Source organism: Anabrus simplex, chromosome 13 (genome assembly GCF_040414725.1).
Source record: "Anabrus simplex isolate iqAnaSimp1 chromosome 13, ASM4041472v1, whole genome shotgun sequence".
NCBI classification, from domain to species: Eukaryota; Metazoa; Arthropoda; class Insecta; order Orthoptera; family Tettigoniidae; genus Anabrus; species Anabrus simplex.
The window spans coordinates 106,081,451-106,106,528 of NC_090277.1; the positions used below are offsets into that span (position 1 = coordinate 106,081,451).

At 39.7% G+C, this 25,078-nt stretch overlaps 1 protein-coding gene across 2 annotated transcripts in view; it reads left to right on the forward strand.

The window, feature by feature from the left end:
* The window catches only part of LOC136884913 (exportin-4), a 194,185-nt gene that overhangs the window by 135,977 nt on the left and 33,130 nt on the right, over positions 1–25,078 (forward strand). For both annotated transcript variants that reach the window (XM_067157224.2, XM_067157225.2), the window contains exons 15-18: positions 4,074–4,243; positions 7,766–7,934; positions 10,346–10,463; positions 19,679–19,854. In XM_067157224.2, coding sequence (XP_067013325.2) covers positions 4,074–4,243; positions 7,766–7,934; positions 10,346–10,463; positions 19,679–19,854 — 633 coding nt within the window. The remainder of the gene's footprint in view (positions 1–4,073; positions 4,244–7,765; positions 7,935–10,345; positions 10,464–19,678; positions 19,855–25,078) is intronic.

A 25,078-nucleotide genomic window follows, 5' to 3' on the forward strand; every position in this document is an offset into this window, starting at 1 on the left:
CGTAATAATTTTAATAAGACGCAACATTCATCTGCGTCGAGAGGGACAATTAAAAAGATCACTAGCACAACATTTTAGTCTGCAAAAGTTCTTTGGAAAATAGTTATTTGCTAAACATAACTGGTTGTCATAGTACATCTTTTTCCACTATTTTAGTAAGATGGTCCGCTATGCTGGTTACAGCTTGTAATGGTCGTGCACCTTCAGTGAGCAGCAGTCTTAAGTGTAACGCCACTTAGTAATAAATCAGTTGAATATGAACTTACTTATACTCCGCACGGCTCTACTTCTAAATTGACGTTTAGGCCGATTTTGGCTCTGTCTGGTGGTTGTGCACTGAAGCATAGACATCCAACCAATCCCAAGCTGCCATTTATATCGATTTATATCGACAGAGCACGATCTCGAAACCTAGTTGCCAAGTCTACTATTTACATTCACCACGTGGTTAACCTATCTCGCTCAGCGTGTGTGGTATATTCGGTACGGCTCGCGATCATTTCATGTCAGTGCAATAGAGAAGATTTGGACTCAGATTAAGAGTTATGTTGCAACTAAAAATAAGCGTTTTACTGTACACGAGGTGGAAAATCTGTTAGCCGAAGTTGTGGTAAATGTCAGTGTCGATGACTGGAGGAAATTTGAGCGCAGTACACAAATATTAGTACGTGAGGCGTGGGAACATGAAGATGTAATGGTGAACTCCATCGGAAGTTTAATGATATATTTGGGAGCTGGTGATAGTGACAATGATTCGTTGTTGGAGGGTTACAGTGACTCTGAGATCATTGGAGTGTTTCCTTTGTAGGCCATAACCTCCTTCCTGTGCCAGCCATTGGCGGTGAGTGAAGTGTTATTCCCTCATTCACTTTTATTCTTAATAATATATTCTCTTATTAGTGTCAGGTGGTGTTAGTAAGTGTAGTTTTTGTGAATTTGTTTTCAATCCATTTTCATTAGTTTTTCTGAGTAGGGTATTACATTTTACTGTATATGGCTGTTTACCGCGGTCCTATTGCATCAGCTGTTTACGTGGTCGTAGCGCGCTGGCAACAGAGGAAAGGCGATGCTCATTTGTTTTGCGAAACTTCAATTTAGAAGTAAGGCCATGCGGAGTATAGGGTCTGTAGTAATATCCAAGTAAGTTAGTTTAATCCATGGTTTTCAATAGAATACAAAGCACTTACTTTTGAAGAGTGGCATGTAATGCGCCACGCAATGTGAACTTGAAAATAACTCGCCAAGCTATGTAAATTTTAAAAATCAATCACGCACCGATACCAGAGAATGACAGAGTAACAGTTCACAGCTTTGTCTTCTTAAGGTGATTTAAAACCGTTTTCCTGGTTGCAGAGTCTAACTGGGCAATGCAGCATCTGTGCTGGTACAGTTGTGTACCATGAACAACAACCAAATAACTGTATTTACAGCTCGGCACTAGGTTGCGCCAGCAAACAGTCAAAGTTTGATGCGGGGGAATTAACGAGTGCCAGGTTTACAGTCGATAATGCACCGTCAAAATGTCCAGTTGTGAAACAACAACGCACAGTAACTAAGATGAAATTCTAAAAGAATTTAATTATACAAAATCCACCTATTTAATACACTATTGTCATTTAATAAATGGTCTGTTTAAAAAGATTGCATAGTTGTTTAAAAAACTACCTAGAACATGTTTCGACTTAGCCTAAAAATCATCAGCTAAAAAGAAGAAAGGCGTATAACAAAAACAGTGATGCATAATAATAAAACGAGATGAAATACAATCAACAAATGCAAGCATGACATGAAATAACAATTAAAATTAAGAAAATTAGTAATTAAGAAAATAAGATTGTACCTTATGACGGGAGATGTTGGAATTGTTCTCCTTCCGCATCCACACATTTCTGGCATCGTCTTTAAGAAACTCCGATTCATATGCAAAAGTTCGTCTTCCGTAATTGAGGCTATTTCTCTCTTGTATGGTTTCAACTTTAACATTTTCGTAGTCCGCCGTGCTGAGCTCTTCGAAACCCTGGCTTCTTGTCCACGTTGTCTTTGGGACTTTGTAGGCATGTGTTCTAATCTTTAACCAGTTCCTCTCAATTTGCTTACAAATTTCCACATGGTCTCTCTACACGTACACCTGGAAATTGTGTTACAAATCGCCTAACGACTTGCCTGCAAAACTGTTTTCACATAATTATCATACATAAATACCCTTTCCTCTGCCGAGTACGCATGTGGAGGCATTATGAGAATTGTACCCCGAAGTAACACTTCACAACTCGAGAACTGTTGGACCGGCAGATCAACACTTAATACACGTTCTAAGCACGGACCTGAACTGCAAAGTGAGGGCATTCGCGTGCTGTTGCTGCGCTGTGTAACGGGAAGTGATGAGTCAACGGGAGGCAGATAAGTTGGACGTGACTGCAGGCCAACCAATGAGAGAAACTCGCTGTATTTATGTCTTTTTTTTTTTTTTTTTTTTTTTTTTAAATAATCTCCTTCATCTTATAACGTAAAATTGAAGGAAAGGAAAGTAGGGGGAGAAGGAGTGTGTCTTGGCTACAGAATCTACGAGAATGGTATGGGCAGTGTTGCCAACTCAGCAGATTTTCCGCCAAATTTGGCAGATTTTTAAATGGAACAGCGGATAAATTTTCCATTTGGCAGACAGCGGATTTTTTGACAGATTTTGAAACTTCTTTTACCAATTTTCAGCGGTAACAATATAACTTTTCATCACCAGCAGAGGAAAAAAAGAATAGAACTTAGTATGGCATAATAGTCTACTTATTCCTGTTGTATTGAACTTATGCTGCATACTACCAGTCGTTTTCTAGACTAGCTCTGGTCCACAGCCTGAGTCAGCATTTGTTTCAATAGTTACCTACTGTACTCTTGATGAGCCAGGTAGTGTCGTGTTTGGTAACGTGTTTCTTTTGACATCAGGTTCTTTTTGGTACGTCGAAAGAAAAAGTTAAAAACTAGTCAGATATTTTGTAAAGAGTAGTTAAATAATTAAACTTTAAAAGACTAGTTGGTTGAGCTTTCCAGTGATGTCAAACACGGTTGTTGCGTCTATTGGCAGTGCAATAAAAATGCGAAATTGTTTTTCATTCATTCTTTACGCACTTATCAAAAACAATGAAAACAGTAATCAAAGTGAAAATACTTTCAAAATAGATTTGAAAATTTCCATATGGTCTTTGCTGCTGTGAACTGGCAGCATATTATTTGAAAAAGTATAGTACCGTGTGGCTTCATGTGAAACCACAGGACCTCAACTCAGCACATCTGCTTCAGAGGAGATGATGATGAACTCCTGTTCTGAAACTGGTGAGTGTTGAGTTAATCTCTTTTATTAAAACAGTTGGTACATGCTATTTTGCTTTAGTTTGAAATTTAGTGGAATTTAGCGGATTTTCAACTACAATTTAGCGGAGAAAAGATTTATGGGTTGGCAACACTGGGTATGGGCTCAGTACCCCCCACTCTTTTCCAACGTGGTGAGGACAAGAATCAGATCGCCCTGATTGCAGCCAGCATCTGATGAGGATATGGCACAACAAGAAGCATGACAGACCATTGTGGAACGAGGGAGCAGTAGGAATACAAGACAAGGATCTGTCAAGATGCCCCATCACAGAGCGTTGATGACTGCCCTCTTCATGAAACTGGAGCTCTGATAAGTTCACCTGCATACACCCCAGTGTCAGTGGGTAGGGTCTGACACATCCCACTCTGATGAGTCTAGCGTCAGACCTAAGACGAAACGCTGGTTAATAGAGCAAACGCCTGAAAAAGCCTTACATCTGATCTGAAACAGAAACAAGCTCATTAGAGGCTAACAAGAAATGGTGATAGAAGAATTGGGATCGATAAAGAGTGCCCATCTGTTTGAAGACAGCAGTGTATGAAGATATGGAGAATTATTCTTGTCATTTTGTTCTCATATTGCCCTTGTCTTGTCTTTCTGTTCCTTCCGCTTCTCACACTGAACTGTCATTGTGTTTGTCTTAGCTTCCTGTCTGTTGTTATAGATTCTTGCACTGTTTGTAACCGTTATGTGTATTTTGTTGCAGGTCAGTATGGCGCTGTCAACAGCGTTCGGCAAGGATTCAGAAGGAGCAACGTGGACGGTTAACTTCCTAATGGACAAGATCGAATCGAACCTATGTTCTTTCTCTTCTGAGCCTGGCCTTATCAAGGACACCATCCAGCTGTTCCTTGCCCTGGTGGACTTGCGAGAGAAGTAAGTGTGCCTTATTTGTGTCACGTCCCCTGCAGCGATATTCCTAGCTGTTAGAGGCCAGGAAATAAGTCGAATATGATGAGCAGATGAAATGAAAGTGAAACATTTAATATAGTAGTAGTTGAGTCAATATAACTTAGTAGAGTTATAAGCTGAAATATAGAAACAAATAATGCTGCTGAAGTCATGTATTAAAGGGTTACAGCTGAACATAACACAGTCACAGTTGTCCGATTCTGAGTGAAAAATCATACAAGACATTTTGTTCTATTTTTTTTTAATGTTTATCTTATATATACATACCAAATCAGACAGAAGGAATCATCCAGGGGCTTATGTAAGATCAGACCACAACCTGCTAATGATGACCAGAGTACTGAACTTCAAATAACTAACGAGGAAAAATTATCCAAAGCTTGTAAATAGGGAATCTTAAGAACGTCATGTCAGAATACCAGCAGAGGATAGATCAATCACTACTGATCTGCATTTAGGGCAGTCGCCCTGGCGACTGTTGTTTTCCTAGCCTTTTCTTAAATGATTGCAAAGAAATTGGAAATTTATTGAACATCTCCCTTGGTAAGTTATTCCAATCCCTAACTCCCCTTCCTATAAACGAATATTTGCCCCAATTTGTCCTCTTGAATTCCAACTTTATCTTCATATTGTGATCTCTCCACTGACAGCTTGGAACATACCACTTATTATTACATGTGATAAAATTCATTTCATTTGTATTAAATAACACTTGTATGTTTTATTATTCATCCACCTATTTTTTAAGATTGTATTGTATCGAATAGGTGGATGAATAATAAAACATACAAGTGTCATTTAATACATACCACTTATCTTGATTTATAAATTTCATTTTTGTTCCGTATTGATAGCCACCAAGTATCATAAAAAGAAAGGAAGGTTCCACCTAATCAATACTTATTTATTATCACATGTATGATGGAATATCACATGTATGATAGGACCGGTTTCAACCTCTTACAAGGTCAACACTAATCATCAGTGACCTTGTAAGAGGTCGAAACCGGTCCTATCATACATGTGATATTCCATCATACATGTGATAATAAATAAGTATTGATTAGGTGGAACCTTTCCTTCTTTTTATGACACATACCACTTACATAAAATCAGCTTCATGGTCCGTATCGCACTTCAATAGATTCACAATGAAGTATTTATTTATTTTCCACCTAGTCGATACAATGATTGCCTAAGGCAATTTTTATTGGTCAAAAGTGGTACATGTTTCGTATATTATCAACATCTTCAGCCACATAACACAGTTTAGATGAAAAATATAAAATTGACAAAGTAATGCTTTAGAGGAAGTGTCCTTGAAATTAACATAAGATTGACAAGATTAAAACAAACAAATAACTCAAGAGAAAATATATAAATTATAAGCTTGTAAATAGGGAATCTTAAGAACGTCATGTCTTGAGTTATTTGTTTGTTTTAATCTTGTCAATCTTATGTTAATTTCAAGGACACTTCCTCTAAAGCATTACTTTGTCAATTTTATATTTTTCATCTAAACTGTGTTATGTGGCTGAAGATGTTGATAATATACGAAACATGTACCACTTTTGACCAATAAAAATTGCCTTAGGCAATCATTGTATCGACTAGGTGGAAAATAAATAAATACTTCATTGTGAACATACCACTTAGTCGAGCAGCTCGTCTCCTTTCTCCCAAGTTTTCCCAGCCCAAACTTTGCAACATTTTTGTAACACTAATCTTTTGTCAGAAATCGCCCAGAACAAATTGAGCTGCTTTTCTTTGGATTTGGATTTTGGATGAGCAGAATGAAGATGAAACGGTTGCTACAACATAAGAATTGTGGACTCTTATTAAACCATTTTAGGCTGAGGTTAGAAATAATTACAGTACATTTTTTTTTTTTTTTCTTACTCTCCATTCATTTAAAGGTAATTTCTTGCAAATACAAACAAATTAAAAAAATAATTGAGAGAATGTATTATTTACTGTTTTGGGCCATTTTCGACACCAACATTCAGTTTGACGTTTACCGACATACCTACCCATTAAATATCACTTCCAAAGCACTGAGACAAACATTTTTTGATAATTCTTCTCTACTGAAAAAGAATAATAGAAGTGATATCTTAGCATTTTATCCTAACTGGAATTAATTTCAAAACTCTGTCTTCTAGTAACCTCAAAACAGGTTTTATACGGCTCTTCCCTAAGTCTACAAGCTTGAGACGATTTATATCCTTTCCAGAATGTCCCTTTCGTATTACTGAGTGATCATTAATTTAGAAAAATCGCGTTATACGAGAGGAATAAAATCCAAATGCTATGGGTCATATATTACCCATTGACCTAAAACGGGTTAAGCAACATCTGACACAAGCTGCTGAGATAAGACGTTAGGAAAATCAGAATTCATACCAGGGTCCTTTCATGCTACCTCTTCCTGATGTCTTTTTAGTTTTTTTTTTTTTTAATGCCTGGTCAAATTCCTCTCTCATTACACTGTACCCAAGGTTTTCTTCTTCCTCTTCATCTCTCCTGAGTCCTTGTTGAAGTTTTCATCTCTGTACATTATTTCATTGTACTCTTCCCATCTGTTTGCAGTCTTTCCATGGTCATTAAGAATAATGCTTGCTTTCCAAGCTGCCTCTGTGGATCACTTGTAGAGTGTTAGTCTCCAGATCCTGAGATAGCAGGTTTAAACCCGCCAGAGGTAGTCGGATGTTTGAAAGGCGGAAAAAAATGAGTCCATTCAACACTCCATGTCATACAATGTCGGTATGTGAAAGATTGGTGACACATTTGGTGTTTACCTGACAAAGTTAATTAAAAACTCAGCCATAGACGCCCAAGAGAGATTCGGTTTACTCTGCCATCTAGAATAAAATGGAGTGTTGAAATTGATGAGCGGGCAACCATATGGCATCAAATTGAACTACATTCGCACAGTAGCTGAGGTCATACGATTATTATTATTGTTATTATTATTATTATTATTGTTGTTGTTGTTGTTGCTGTTAACTTTCCAAATGTTGTTTAAATAATTTTCTCTTGTCCCCTTTAGCCTCTTTGTTAATAGCATTAGAAAGTCTGCTGTAGTTCTTCTTATTTGCTGATTTTTTAAATCTATCCTGTTTCTATCTAAAAAGAAATTTTTTATCCATACAATATCTATTTACTTCCTTTAATGCCTTCCAGCGAGGTGAGCATGAAACTTTCCCAGCATTTCCGTTTGTTTTTTTGTAAAATCTTTTGACACACTTTCTTGGCTTCTTGATGTCTTTGTATATATTTTTGCTTTCTTTCTCATTTACTTTGTTTTTACTGCATTATATATTTTATGAGTGGCAGCTGGTTCACCTCTTATAGTACCTCGTGGCTCTTTTAGTGAGCGTACAAAGGAGCTCTACATTGCTTGTCTGCACTCTAAAGGTTAAAACACGAGTTTCTTCTGCTCGTGAGGATTCGTCTAATTTTCTCTTCCATTATGTTTCTCTCTAGGGGTACCTACACGCTGAAGAGCAAGGGCTTCTGGAACATCGTACAGCTTCAGAACAAGATGGAGAAAGGTTCTTTGCCCCAGGCAGCTAAACGTGGTCTCTTTAAGGCCTTGGTGCAGGGAGGAGCTGCTGTGGAGGATGTTAACAGTCGGGTGGAGTACTGGGTGCAGGTCAGTATCTCCATTCCTACCCGAGAATATATCAAATTCTAGAACATTGTACAAGATCAAATCAGTACATTCTGGGACTCATCTAAATATTTCATTGTGTACCTTAGACATTATTGGTCCCTTCACCTTCAAAGGTGTCTTTTTTCGAGGCTAGACATGAATTCCAGCAGGGCTGCAACAATCCAAAGCATTCCCAGAACTCATTTTCTCACAACATGTTCAAAACGGACTGCTATTTCCTCCACTGTTTGAAATCTTTACTCCTTTAATGCATTTTCACTTTTGGGAATAGTAAGAATTGCAGGGTGCAAAGTTGGGTGAATATGGAAGATAAGACATTAGAATTGTGCTGTTCTTAGTGAAAACTGTCAGATCAAGATGACAGCAGGATAGATCACTTCACATCTTCCCATAGACATTTCTAAACTTCAGTGAAGAAAGCAGCATGAACTGTTTGATTATCTTCGCAAATAGTCTGATGTACTTTTGTGTTAATTTCTGGCATTGAAATGGGCGCTGGGTAGCACATCATCAGTTGATGTTCTGCTCCCCTTAAAGTGGGTAAACAAAACACTTCAATATTTGGGAACATCCCACAGCCTGTTGCCCAAACGTTATCTTCAGCATTTCATAACATTTTAAAGCTGTTTTGCTTGGCCTCTATCAGAATTTGATGCAAGCTTGCTGTTCCTGTAAATCCTATTAACACTATTAGCAGAGAGTGTGTTTAATGTGATTACAAACACATTTGTAGCTTCACCCCCGATGCAGAGAACAAGATGGTTTTCTACTCATTACCTTGCCAAGCGGTCCCATTTCTGCATTATTGCTGCTTCTGCCTCTCGGTCACTGCCTGCAAATTGATGACCGACTGTTGAAACAATTGATGTTCTCAAGAGTAAATAATTCATACACCAAAAAAAAAAAGATGGTAGAAAATATTTCCATAATCATGGTGGAAAAATTATACAAATTTCTATTTTTCACCATATTTCTATTTCAGAATTAAGGACGAGGAGATTACGCTGATAAATATGTTATTTGACCTTTAGATTGCCAGACAACGATATATAATTGTTTGAACAGTGCACCTTACTATCTGTATTTAACACAATATTATGAACGGCAGATGGCAAAATTTTAAATTTTGCTTCCATAGAGTAAAGAACATAGTTTCTAATTTTATCACTACTGGGCGAGTTGGCCGTGCGATTAGAGGCACGCAGCTGTGAGCTCGCATCCGGGAGATAATGGGTTCGAATCCCACTGTCGGCAGCCCTGAAGATGGTTTTCCATCGTTTCCCATTTTCACACCAGGCAAATGCTGGGGCTGTACCTTAATTAAGGCCATGGCCGCTTCCTTTCCATTCCTAGGCCTTTCCTGTCCCATTGTCGCCATAAGACCTATCTGTGTCGGTGCAACGTAAAGCAATTGAGCAACAACAAAAAAATTATCACTATGTGACTCATTTGTTAATTTATTTAGGCACATTGGATTTCTAAATTTCATGTGTTTCTTTGATCATATGATAATTGGCAGTTACATAATAATAATAATAAGAAGAAGAAGAAGAAGAAGAAGAAGACGACGACGACTTTCATGTGGCTATTTTTAGCCAAGTGCAGCCCTTGTAAGGCAGACCCTCCAATGAGGGTGGGCGGCATCTGCCATGTGTAAGTAACTGCGTGTTATTGTGGTGGAGGATAGTATTATGTGTGGTGTGTGAGTTGCAGGGATGTTGGGGACAGCACAAACACCCAGCCCCCGGGCCACTGAAATTAACCAATGAAGGTTAAAATTCCAAACCCAGCCAGGAATCGAACCCAGGGCCCTCTGAACCGAAGGCCAGTACGCTGTCCATTCAGCCAATGAGTCAGACTGTTACATAATGATAATTACGTATCGAACTATCAGATAGATACTTTTTCAAATTTTCTGTATTTATTTACTTGGATGGCTACATTGCAGAGGGATTACCTAATTTTATCTGTAATTTTAATTTTGAATTATTGTTATTTTTGGAATTCTTTTGTTTTCAAATTCTTCAGAAAATATATATATTTTTTTAAAGTATATTTTGAAACTTAACGTTATTCTAATCATTATCGGTAGTAAGTACGTACTCTCCTCAACATTTCATGAAAGTTTAAACTCAAAATATTTGAATTGTAAATTATGTGGTCCTTTAAATATGAACTTGTAAATGCTACTAAGCAGCCTGGCATTCTTGGCTCGTTCTCAGCACAAGAGCTTCCCACAAAGGGGTTTAAAATGCGTGTGTGAAATTTTTTTTTTGAGTTACAATAAACTAATATAGTCTCTGTAGTTCTTGAGGATCATTTGTATTCTGTTTGTTACAGTTGGTCTCTTCAATACCTATGTTTGTACTCATGTGGTTCATCTCTTCCAGGTATTGAAACCACTGCAGGACAGGTTCAAGAACATCATCATGCAGGAAAACTTTAACAGAATTTTCCACGAGGAGAATATTAAGCTGGAGATTATTGATATTCTGGAGTCATTCATAGGTAAATATTAATGTTACAGAAAGTATTGCGTTATGTGGAAATTGAGAGTGTTTACGGCGGATATATATTTCAGTGTTCTTTATGTTGTTATACTGTTTGGATAAACTCAATACGGAGCAAGTGGCTGTACGGTTTCAGTCACATAGTTATCAGCTTGCATTTGGGAGAAATTGGGTTTGAACCCCACTATCGGTAGCCCTTAAGATGTTTTTCCATGGTTTCCCATTTTCACACCAGGCAAATGTTGGGGCTGTATCTTAATCTGGTCAGTATTTTCCACGCTTGTATGCCGTGGTCCAGGAGCATATGATGTTCCCAACGTTTCACCAAAGACTGCGTTCGACATCATCAAGGGTAATACCAATATAATGGTCCGTTATTGGACATTATAAATTTTCCAGCTAACTCATTCATGGTTGCCTGCGTTTTGCCCTCGTGTGCAAAGTTGGGCTCGTCAGTTGGGACTTAGCACACCTCCCAAGACGCAAGGCTAGTGTATACCATGGAGGCCACTGCATAGGCTACTTGAAGCCACCAGCAGTGCCAATGCACTATGAGAGCTAAGTTTCATTTCCAAAAATTGATGCCTGCCTTAAGTTCCCTATGGGAATCATCATCTATATCATCATCAAGGGTTCCGACTGACTTTGATAGCAGCAAAGCTCTCAGTGGAATGAAGTGGTGTTGTAATTCCACCTCATTATATAGTACAGGCTATGGAGCGCTGCTCGACTGTTAGTCCCCCATGCTGGAGGCAGAATAGAAAGAGCAACAGGTGATCAATTGTCTGTTTCCGCCAACGGAGGTCGATGTACATCAATCAGTCAATCACTACTGATCTACATTTGAGGCAGTTGCCCAGGTGGTAGATTCCCTTTCTATTGTTTCCCTAGCCTTTTCTTAAATAATTGCAAACAAATTGGAATTATTGAACACCTCCTTTGGTAAGTTATTCCAATCCCTATCTCCCCTTCCTATAAACGAATATTTGCCCCAATTTGTCCTCTTGAATTCCAGCTTTATCTTCATATTGTGATCTTTTCTACTTAGTATTTAGTATTTAGTATTTATTTATGAACAAACAGGCTTTCCGCCCCATTACATGTTCACAAAGCAATAAGACACAATATTAATAATTATAATAAAAAAAAAAAATAATAATAATAATAAAAATAATAATAAAATAATGATAATAATAATATAATACATAAAAATAAAATAATGATAATAGAGATAATAGGAATAAATAATAACAAAAATGATAACAATTCTGTATCAGTCCTCGGCTCGAGGATCCAGCAAACTCATCACTTGTCCTTATGTCTACAGCAACTTTCGTCACATTCCTTTTCCCTGACCTACTCCCAATCAATACCAAAACATCGACAGTCAGCACTTACATTCTAACCAGCCATAACACAAACAAAAGTCCTCCACGTTCACAACAATAAATAACACAATCCTAACCCAGCAGAAAATCATAATAACTTACAATCAAATTTCAACACTGGTCTCCCTCCACACTTACCTTAAATACCACTTTTATTTCAATGCATTACTACCTCTCATGTTGCAACTTGACCATTATTTAGCCATGCTTGATCTCATTTTAAAACCCAAGCCATGCTCAGCATTACATTTGCTATCGCAACCACCACTCATTCCGTGTCCTTGTGGATTCAGCACATACGTCATCTTCATTGTCCTCTAACTTACTCTCTGTCCAAACCATAACAACCAACATTCCGCAATTGCCCTTCAATCCATCATACACTACATTTACCAACCCGCACTTAATACAATCATCTCTCCAACTCCAAAAGTTTCAGCAATAAATTAAACCATCTCATTACCAAACCATCTTCGCCTATACCAACACTTCTCCCACACCACATTTTTTTTTTTTTTTTTTTGATAAATCTAAACTAATTCAGCAATAAATAAACCATCTACATACCAACTCCCGGATTCAGATACCACCTCTTATCCACAATTTCCATTCCAGATCCACCTCATATACCTTCCACAATACACCACTAAATCTAAATTTACAACATCTCAGATTTACAAAATAACACCGCTTAACACCGCTTCTCACCATATTTCAACCATAGTCCTCAATAACTGCGACCATTTTATACCACCACTTCTCCAACACCTCATTTCAGCAATATGACACATCTTACCTTAATCGTATCTAGATACCAGGCCATCTTCACCTTAAAATACCAAACACTCATATACCATCTCTTCACCAACACCACCTTCCAATCTCTACCATCCAAAACTCTTGTCCCTCTTAACACTCACTTAGTTAGCATTAAATAAACCTCCTACCCAACCAAAAGCTAATACAGCTACCCTTCAATACCAACACATCGCTTCATATACCACCTCTCAATCTCATACCACACTATCATGCTATCCTCTCTCTTATATACATCAACAATAAATATACCACTTCACCATTGCCACATTTCGGCCTTCACAAATAATTACCATCATAACCTAATAAATTTACAGTGAATAACAATTACTGACATATCGTAAGACTTACCAATCAGCGTCAACTCCAAATATCACAATAAATATATCACTTCACCCTTACCACGTCTCAGCCTTCACAAATTATTTACCATATTTCAGTCTTCACAAATAGTTACCATCCTAGCCTAATAAAATTACAATGAATAACAATTACTGACCTATCATAAAACAAACAGACCATGCCATCCTGTCCTCTTACCCAACTCCCCTAACTAAATACTCAGTCCCTATATACACTAAACCATTAAAATTTTAACCTACTATCTCCTTCCCTTATACAGATAACTATTCTACCCCCCTATTCCCCTGCCCACCCTCTAACTCACTCTCCTTCATTTTACTCTCGCAGGCCTTTTTTGTCGCACAAAAATACCTGTTCAATTCACCCCCTTTTTCCCATTGTTTAAGAATCCATCTCAGTATTGCGTTCTCATCCCCTCTCCCCAGTACTTCCCGATTCTCGGCACTCAATAATCTATGTCTTAACCCCCTCGTTCCCTCACAGTCTCTTAGCAAGTGAAACTCATCATTCACATCTCCACAAAGTACACACCTTGTCTTATCCCTGCCCTGTAACCAGCCCTTATTCCTTGGCAGACCTAAAAGCCACCACATCATCCCATATCGATTTGACCTATCAACGTATCTAATATTCAACCCTGCTATCTCCTCTATTTTCGTCAAAACAATCAGCGAATTTCTTAGTCTGCTTTCCCCCAATAATTTCTGCCTATGGATATCCCTAATTCTCCTTTCTAGTATTTTCATCCCTCTCACTTCTGTCTTTGACCAAACCTCCCCCCACAGGTGCCCTAATCCTATCCTCTCTAAATATCCTTTTAATTTTTCTAACCATCCACCCTTATACATGCTCTTAAATTGCTGTACATATGCAGCCTGTAAAACTCTCCCACCTTCCTGTCTTTTTAAATTCATCCAATATCTAACTATTCTTTTCACACCCTCTGATTCCAAATCCTCCCCACACATTAATTCCGCCCCTACATTTGCTGTACACCTCGGTAAGCCCATCACTAACTTAGCAAAACTACTAACAATCTTTCTTAGTTCCTCTCTTTTTTCATCCAGCCCCCAAACTTCTGCTCCGTATAATACCCTCCCCACTATTACCGACCTGAACACGAGTCTCAGTGTTTTATAACTGATCCCCGGGAACTTGAGTAGCAAATTTCTGACTGAGGCTAAGGCTGCCAAGCCTCTATATTTCATTCTTTTGATCTGGTCACTCCAAGTTCCTTTATCATTAAAAATAACTCCTAGATATTCCAGCTTCCTTACCTGTTCCAATCTTTCTCCCTGTATTACCCAATTCCCTTCCATCTTTCTTCTTTTGTTCACCTGTACTATCAATATTTTAGACTTATTTCCATTAATTTTCAATCCCCATTTCCTCGCAAATAGCATCACTGACTCTAAGGCCCTATTCATCGCCCCTGAAGTTAACGTCATCAATAACACATCATCCGCAAATATCAGTCCTGGCACTTCCAAACCATTAATTACCGGTACAGCCCAATTTCCTGCCCCAAACCCCTCTAAAATATCGTTTATAAATAAAATAAACAGTATGGGCGATAACTTGCAACCTTGTTTTAAACCCACCTTGGACTCCAATGGTCCACTCATTCTCTCTTCTCCCAATTTTACACAAAACCTGACGTCCCTGTATATTCCTTCCACTGCCCTCAACATCTTCTCTGAAATCCCTAGCCTACCTAATTTCTCTCGTAGGGCCTCTCTATTTACCTTATCAAAAGCTTTCTCAAAATCTATTGCTGCTACATAAACCGTACTTCTATTCATATTCTTATACTTTTCTAAAATAGTCTTTACTATCATTATATTATCCACTGTTCTTTTCTTTTTCCTAAATCCCCCTTGGTAATCTGTCAAAATTCCATTTTCTTCCGCCCACCCACTTATTCTGTTCGCTAGCACCCCCGTATCTATTTTACTCAGAGAATCCAACAGAGATATACCCCTATAACTGTTCACATCGTTCCTACTACCCTTTCCCTTGTATATAGGGCATATAATTCCTGTTTCCCATTCCCTAGGGTAATTTCCTCCCTCGAATATCCTATTGAATAGTTTCACCATGCCCTCTATCATTATCTCATTTTTACTAATTTCCTTCCAAAACTTATTATTTATACCATTACACCCCCCGGCCGACTTCGCTCTGGCTCTACTTATCACTCCCCGGATTTCCTCTCTTGTGATTTCTTTATCCAAGTCATAAATTGCCACTCCCCTATTACTCCAAATTACTTCTTCTCCCGAACCTCTCCATCTATCACCCCCCTTTTTTCCTAGTAATTCCTCGAAGTGCCTGACCCATTGCACTTCCTCAATACTCGTTCTCTCCATATTCCTTCCACCCTTAATAATTCTATTAATCTTATCCCAGACTCTCTCAAAATTGTTAGTCTTGCAGTCATTATTTATGGCTTCCATTTGTTCCTCTAACCACGTCTTTTTTGTCTCAGAAATTTTCTTTTTATACTCCTTCCTCAATCTACAGAAAAACTCCCTTTCTTGGCTTCCACCTTTCCTTCTATATTCTCCTAAAGCGTCCATCACCCTCCTCCGCAATCCTTCACACTCCCTATTAAACCATTCTTCTCCCTCTTTCTTATTTCCTTTTCTAGCTTTCACCTTCTGCGCTATCATCTTTATTGGATGTAGCAACAATTCCAAGGCTTTATCAGTATCATTCTCTTCTAACGCCCCTTCCCACCCATATTTCAGAAGATGTAACTCCTCCTTTACTACCCTATTCCAATCCCGGCCTACCTTCTCTGTCCATTTGTACTTATTATAACCCCTCCCTCGTTTATCCTTTGTCTCATTTTCCTTCATTGTACGCTTCTCTACCTCTCTTTTCAGCATAACCCTCACCGGGAAATGGTGTGACTCAATCCAATCTCCTATTTCCATACTTACAACTTCCTCAATCATCCCTTCCGAGCTCAGAACCATATCTATCACACTACCCCCTTTCTCCGTAACATATGTCAATTTCCCCGTCCTGTCACCCTCTATCCACCCATTCAGAATATACAAGTTTCCCACAGCACACATCTCTAGGAGCTTCTCTCCATAACTATTTGTAATTTTGTCCTCACTCCTTCTGCTTTCTAACAAACACATTCCATCCTCCCTACTATAAATTGGGCTCTGTTCTCCTATTCTCGCGTTCCAATCCCCAAATAACAACATATCCTCCTCCCCTGGATACATTCCCCTTATCCTACCAATATCCACCAATAACTCTTCAAAAAAATATTTATTTGCATATTCTGAATTACTAGGATGACAGTAAACAAAAGCTAGATTTATTTTCTTCCTCCGTCCCTCTCTCTCTCCCAAATTCAATCTCAGCCATATGGTTTCCATCATATCGGTCTCTATATCCTCTACTCTTTCACTAATTTCTTCCCTAATTAGAACTATCATCCCTCCTGGTGCTCGTCCCTTATTCCTCTCTTTTCTTCTATATTTATATTTTATCTCAAACCCCTTCCATGTAATCTCCCTCCCTGTTTCCAACCACGTCTCTAAGAGTGCCACAACATCGAAACTTTCAATTACTTCCCTAACTTTCTTGTTTCCTAATTTGCTCCTTACTCCTTCAATATTCACACATCCTATCTTCCAAAATTGTTATAACTTTCCCTCCCTCCCTTCTAGGTCTCCCACTCTATTCTTACTTCTAGTATTTATCGACCTCTCACCCTCTGTATCCTCCATCCCTTTACGTACTTTTCCCCATATGTCTTTTAAGCTCTTACTCCTGACTTTACTCATAAGTTTTTTACCTTCTTGTCGATCTGTCTCCTCTTGACCTTTCTTTTTCGCTACACCACTGCACCCTGCACTCACCTCTTCTTGCTGCTCACCCCCACTCTCCCCCTCACTATTTTGGACTTCTGAATCCATCTCCCTTTGTCCTTTCTTACTCACTGCACCACTACACTCTCCTCTCCCAGTTTCTTGCGGTCCACTCTCACCGTCCACTTCACTATCTTGGTCTTCTGTCTCCCGGCTGCACTGCCCATTCTCTTCCGAGATGCCTTGCTCTCCTGCCACGTCCCTCCTCCTCTTCTTTTCTTCTTTCTTCTTCCCATCTTGCCTTGACCTCTCACCACTCTCAACCCTCTCGTTTTCGTCCATTTCCTTTAGCTTAGAAACTGAATGAACTCTGACCCATCGCCCGTTCGTCACCTCCAACCTCAGACCTCTTATTCGGGCCTTTAGCCCCTGGTTCCTCGCTCTCCAAAGGTGCCTATTCAAGATCTTCGCGTTTTCACTTCCTTCTCTTCCCATGTCTCCTTTCACCCCTATTTTCCGCCCTTGTAAATTCTTGCTGTTTCTTAACACAGAATCTGCCATTAGGGTTGAGAACAATGTAACCCTAATTGGCCTCCGACCTTTGATTCTACCAACTCTCTCTACATCATCAATGTCTACCTCACTAAAGTTTACCTTCATAACATCACGTATAGCTTCCACCACCTTAAATATCAGCTCAATCTTGCTCTCTCTCGCCCCTTCCTCAATTCCATATAAAAATATGGCTTTTTTCAATCTCTCCTGCCTGTACCCCTCCGCTTCTTTCTTCATCTTCATCACCTCGTCTTTCAGATGCTTCACTTCCCCTCTCAATAACTCGATTTCTTTCTCGTTATTGACCACTCTCCTGCTCGATTCCTCTGTCTTCGTTTCAAGCCATTTCTTCATGTTCCCTATCTCCCTTCTCTGCTCCTCCATCATGTCCTTTATTTCCTGCACCTTATCCCATTGACACTTTTCCTGCATCACTTCACTTACAACCACCCTGAGTGCGGCCAAATCCTCTGCGCTAAATTTTCCACTGGTATTTGGGCCTGGGTTCACTTCCACCCCCCCAATAACCAGTAACACTGCTATCACTGTCACCACCAGCACCGCTTCACTCATTTTCAATCCGTCCGTCACCAATCCATTCCTGACCTCCTTCTTCTGCCTTGCCTGCCATTTCCCAATAGCGGCCCGGTACTGTTCAATGCCAACCATGTTTACAGCACGCACTTCGCTACGCAACCTCTCTCCTCGACTGCTCGAGCTAGACTGATCTTTTCTACTTTTAAAGACACCACTCAAACTTATTCGTCTACTGATGTCATTCCACGCCATCTCTCCACTGACAGCTCAGAATATACCACTTAGTCAAGCAGCTCGTCTCCTTTTTTCCAAATCTTCCCAACCCAAACTTTGCAACATATTTGTAATGCTACTCTTTTGTCAGGAATCACCCAAAACAAATCGTACTGTTTTTCTGGGATTTTTTCCAGTTCTTGAATCAAGTAATCCTGGTGAGGGTCCCATACATTGGAACCATACTCTAGTTGGGGTCTTACCAGAGACTTATATGCCCTCTACTTCACATCCTTACTACAACCCCTAAATACCCTCATAACCATGTGCAGAGATCTGTACCCTTTATTTACAATCCCATTTATGTGATTACCCCAATGAAGATCTTCCCTTATATTAACACCTAGGTACTTACAATGATTCCCAAAAGGAACTTTCACCCCATCAATGCAGTAATTAAAACTGAGAGGACTTTTCCTATTTCTGAAACTCACAACCTGACTTTTAACCCCGTTTATCATAATACCATTGCTTACTGTTCATCTCACAACATTTTCAAGGTCATTTTGCAGTTGTTCACAATCTTATTTATTACTCTGTACAGAATAACGCCATCTGCAAAAAGCCTTATCTCTGATTCCATTTACTCATATCATTGATATATATAAGAAAACATAAAGGTCCTATAATACTGCCTTGAGGAATCTTAATTATTACAGGGTCAGATAAAGCTTCACCTACTATAATTCTCTGGGTTCTATTTTCTAGAAATATAGCAACCCATACAGTCACTCTTTTGTCTAATCCAATTGCACTCATTTTTGCCAGTAGTCTCCCATGATCTACACTATCGCATGCCTTAGATAGGTCAATCTCAATACAGTCTATTTGACCACCTGAATCCAAGGGTTGCTGAGTTCTTTAATGCTTCAACCATTGGCCGAAAAACAGCCAGTCAGCGACCGCCCCTCCAGCATGGTGGTTAATAGGCGAGCAGCATTCCATAGCCTGCACTATATAATGAGGTGGAATTACAACACTTCATTCCACTGAGAGCTTCGCTGCTATCAAAGTCAGTTGGAACCCTTGATAATGCCAAAGGCAGTCCTCGGTGAAACGTCGGGACCATCACATGCTCCTCGACCGTGGCCTACAAGCCCGGGAAACACCGACATGATTTGTAACGCCGGCCGTGAAAGCCTCAACTACTGCACCTTAGTTAAGGCCACGGTCACTTCCTTCCCACTCTTAGCCCTCTCCTATCCCATCATCGCCATAAGACCTATCTGTATCGGTGCGACATAAAACAAAAAGAAAAAAGTAGTAAACTGTCAGCCGGTTGAATACACTCAGTGTTATATTCTGATTTTCTTAAAATGTTCAGTGTTACAATGATAACCACCCAATAAAAATCTAATCTGATATGTTGTTTACTGTAACTGTTTAGAAATTGTATTAATATATCTTTGTTCTGCCATACTAAATATATACCATGTGACTGTGCCCAGGTGTAGCGCAAGGCTCGCAAGTGCCGACTGTCCACTCGCTCTTCGTGTTCCTGAACCCGATGCTGTCAGAGTTCTCGACGCTCGTAGGTGTGTACCACAACTACCGGCAGGTGGTGGAGCTCATTCTAGAACTCTACTGCGAGTGTGCTCGCAGTATGCTCTGCTACTTGTCCCAGGTACGACTGTGTGCTCCTCTACTCTACTTCCCCTGTTAGGAACTGCTTGAAACATATTCTGTATTTCAGATGATTCCTCTTCATCATCATCATAATCATCATTATTGGGACCTAATGAAATACTAGATACGTAAGCAAATATGTCCTAAAAATTTCCATTTAATCCCAAGTACCACCCGCCCCTGAATAAGACCCACACTCTTTATTTTTAAGGACAACATTTTTAAAAAGGTTTCACTAAAATTTATTTACGATATTTGCTACAGAACAAGAATGTCCTTTCACTACATGTGTTTCACAAATTTAAAATAGTTTCAGACAGTTTTTAAGTGTTCTTGAAATAAGACCCAATAATATATTTGAAACACACGCACACAGAAAAATTTATCAATCACAGAACGATAGTCGCCACTTCATCATCAGAAGCATCAACTTCGGAGCTTTCACTATTCCTTTCATCATCATTTTCCTGCACAGCGTCCTCTTTGCTGCCATCCATAGCATTAGAAATACTGCATTTCTGGAAACTTTTCCGGACGATGTTACCAGAGATACGATCCCACGCCCTGTTTACCCTCATATAAAGCAGTTGAACTTCCGGGCGCTTAACACGACCAGTTGGTGTCAGTGCATGATTGTCAGCCGCCACCCACTCTGTATACAGCTGTTTCAAGGCTGCTTGGAACGGACGGTTTACACAGACATCCAACGACTGTAACATAGACATCAGTCCACCTGGAATGTTGCTAGATCGGTTTTTTGCATCCTTGGTTTGCTTCTTCACAGCTTCTGTTGTGTGACTTTGGTAGCCTTCCATAACAAGCAAGCTTTTCTGTCCAAGCAATGCACCAGGACGACGTTGCCAAACACATTTCATCCAGTCCAACCGGAGTCCTGAGTTCTGACAATAACACCAGCAGGTAGATTTTATTTTGGAAGCGTCTGTCTCTTCAACACAACTTATGGTGGAAGTTTAGTATACATAACATTACTGTACACCTTTTCATTACCACCTGTTCTGATGGTAACACTTTTTGACCCCTTAATACTCACAGTACTTGTCCAATGGCATTACGAAGTAGACGGGCGTCTGATCTGCATTTCTAGTTTGGGAAAGCAGATACCAATTTTACTTTTGCTACCGAATTATATGGAGCTGGAAGTAAAACAGTTTTTCTGCATAAGCAGTAGGAACACGCTGTGAAATTGTGGTATGCCTTCTAATGCTCAGTCCATTCCTCTTATAAAAATGTCTGATCCACCCTCAGCTTGCTTTAAACTCTGGCGTAGGAAGTTCCTTTGCAATTTTTAATGCTTTTAATTGGCCCATTTCAGTAGACGCGCCGTTCCCGTCTTTCTGTTACATCATCATCATCATCATCATCATTTCCCTTTATCCAGCTGTAGCCGGGTAGGGGCAAATATGGTTCCTCTCCACATTCTTCGGTCTTTCCACCACTCCTCCTCCAACACTGTGTCCCAGTCCAGGTTTCTTTCTATAATGTTGCGTTGGATGGTATCCTTCCATCTCAATCGTGGTCGTCCACGGCCTCTCCTTCCTTGGATTTGCATTTCCATCACCTTTTTTGGCATTCTTTCGTCGCTCATTCGCTTTATGTGCCCAAACCATCTTAGTCGGCTCTTCTCTATTCTATCATTCAATTTTTCCACTCCAATCTTCCCCGATTTTCTCATTCCTTATTTAGTCTCTTCTACTCTTCTGTATCATACTCCTCAAGAACTTCATTTCGGCTGCCTGTATTCGACTCTCATCCTTCTTTGTCATTGTCCAAGTTTCTGCTCCGTAAGTTGTTATGGGTACGTATTGGTACAAAATTCTTTCAGTTTCAGAAAACTATGCACTCTGCCTGTGGAAAGCTCTGCATTCACCACTACTGTTAAAAACTTTTTAAAAAAACATTCTTCTTTCTCCTATCTTGAATACAAGATTCATCTGTATCATATCGTCCCTGCTCTGGCAAACTAGCGAAACTGACAAACTAAGGAATCTGTAGTTCTGAAGTTCTGGTCTAGATTTTGTTATTTATATACTGTCTACCCTCTGACAAAGTCTCACATCTGCAGCTCATTCTGTATGTCTAACACATAAAACCAATAATTAAATATAAAAATTGATTTGACATGAGTAATCACAACTTCTTTCAGCTCTCCTAACCTCTTGACAATTTTCAGATTCGTTAGTTTGCCAGAGCAGGGACGATATTTCCTACCAGCAGCACAATTTCCGATAATTTCAGCTTCTTTTATAACTTACAGTTTTTCCCTTACCGCAAACGCTTTGTTAAAGTCATGTTTACACTTGGGACTCTAAGAACATGAGACTGTAGACTGACTGCTCCCGAGCGCGTATGGTAAAAGAAAAGTAAAAGTGTGTTTGGGGTCGGGGAAGCCCATGCTGAGAAGCATGGTTGTCAAGTCACAGCGACCATGAGTGAGCCGATGTTTGATTTCATGGTTGTTCCATACTTTACTATAAACTACAGCCGACTTTTAGGAAAACATACCCTGAGACGCGTGAATTCCCCCTGTGGGCAGGGGACGCAGACGAATAATACACCCATGGTATCCCCTGCCTGTTGTAAGAGGCGACTAAAAGGGGGCGGCCAAGGGATGATTATATTAGAACCATAAAACTCTTTGTGATTAGTACCACCACGTGGGGAACACCATGGGTCGCTTTTCCTTGCACGTAGTACCACTATCCTCCCGATGGTATCACCACCTTGACGAAGGCAAAATACATTTTGCCGGGTGTTTTGGAGGCTTGCGTGTTCAAATGATCCTTAGAGCTATGCCAGCGGAAGCATATGCTCCTGGTAGGGCCACCCAAGCCGGACAGGTCTAAGGTGATGATCCAGACTAAGAGTGATACCCTGGTCCTCCAGGTTGAGGGTTGGTACGTGGGGCTAACAACTCCACTACCACAAAACTACATATTGTTCAGAAACCAAATCAAGATAACCGGACGGTCCCAAACTTACGACGACTAAAGCACGCTAAATGGCAACAATACGGATATATTGGAACATGGAATGTGAGAAGTGGCTGGAGGATGTGGAGACTGATCTGAGGGCCGTTGGAGTCAGGAGGTGGTGTAGGTGTGCTGAAGACCGGGACGACTGGAGAGCTGTGGTCAAGGAGGCCAAGGTCCTTAAAGGACCGTAGAGCCATGGAGTAAGTAAGTAAGTAAGTAGTACCACTATGTTAGGTAACAAATAGGTTTGTGATTAGTAGCAAACGAGAGCTGGACGGCTTTTACAGTACCTGTGATTAGTAGCACTATATGAGCGACACTATGGGATGACAGAACCCATGGTTCTGGCTTGCCTATGATTAGTACCCACTATATGAGGAACACCACGGGGTAGTACGAGTCCCTGTGGTTAGTACACTTTGGTGATGAACACCATGGGTTTGCGTTGCCTGTCAGTGGCGCCACAATGTGAGAAACACAGTAGGCCTGTAATACATGTGCGAATTTCATTACCTGTGAGTAGTACCATAATGTGTGGAATACCACGAGTCTGTGCTACTCTTGATTAGTGCCACAACATGACAAATACCATGGTTCTACTTTTTTAGCGATAAGTACCATTATGAGGGGCTGATAACATCGATTTTGGACTCCTTTCGACTACAAGCATCATCGATTCAGTATCGCATTATGGAAGCAGTCCCTTGGTCTGTAATACTATTGTTTTACACCAGCTTCTGTGCATGTGAGGAACTGTGGGTCAGTTCCACTGATCGTTTTAAATTCATATCCATCCGTCCGTTCTTCGTCCTTGCGTTTTGAATTGTGGTCAGTGGAGGATTTGAGGTTTTTAATTTGTCATTTCATTTCGTCTTATTTCATACCATTAGGGGTCGATGACCTAGACTTAGGCCCCTTTAAAGAACAAGCATCGCCGGCCTGAGTGGCTCAGACAGTTAAGGCGCTGGCCTTCTAACCCCAACTTGGCAGGTTCGATCCTGACTCAGTCCGGTGGTATTTGAAGGTGCTCAAATACGACAGCCTTGTGTCGGTAGATTTACTGGCACGTAAAAGAACTCCTGCGGGACTAAATTCCGGCACCTCGGCGTCTCTGAAGACCATAAAAGTAGTTAGTGGGACGTAAAGCAAATAACATTATTATTATTATTATTATTATTATTATTATTATTATTATTATTATTATTATTATTATTATTATTACAACAAGCATCAATCAATCAAGGTGTATGAAGTATCGTGCTGCAAAATTAAAGTCTTAAATAAGACCCGCACCCAATTTTTAGAAGCAATATTTTCGGGGGAAAAAGTGTGGGTGGTATTTGGGATTATACGGTATTTAACCGTTATACCTATACCATGTAGGTGTAGGTCCCGAACACACACATTGTTATCAAAATGTATTTATGGGCATAGTAAAGTGAATACCTATTTATAAGAGAAAAGCGAAAGGTGTATGGTATGTCAGCAGCTTATGATCCATACATTGTGTGTTCCTTGGCTAGTTTGTTAGTGACTCATTCTTATAGACTCCTTGGCTGGTAAATGAAACATGTTTGAAGACATTCCATTTTCTTGAGAACTCCATATTGGATTTGAAAAATAGTCACACCTTTGAATTTGCAATGTCTTAACACTAGGTTTTAGAAAGTACTGCAAGTTTATGAGCCTCTTGGGAATATTACTGAACATGACAACAGGCTTCCCGTATCTTTAATGGTTTAAGCTTTATTTGAGGTGATTTTTGTGGCTGATTAATTCTGTATATAAAATTAACACTTAAATGCACTGTGTAACGCGTGTATCTAAAGTATACCAACAAAAACAAAACAGGTATACTCCTCGTGTTATGTAAAGAATGATGGCGGAATGGTATTGGTGGAGAAAATTTTTGTTTTCGAGAAAATAAGGTTACTTTGTTACTTCTGGGTGAACGATTCAAATTGACGAACTCGCTGTATTTGCTGTGCCACAGCATAAGCCACTGCCCAGTGATGTGCTTGATGGAGAGCTGGGTGTACGATAGGCGGAGACAGAGATAAAGCTCGGTGCAATTGCACAAGTTTCTCCTTCGTTTAGCACAGTCACTTCCCAGTTCCACTAGGCAGTGTAAAGTTTGTCCTGCACACATTGGCTACTAAGTTAAAAAATTGGTGATAATGGCTTTGTTTCGGTCCACCAACAAAAAAGTGGCTGATATGCACCTAGCTT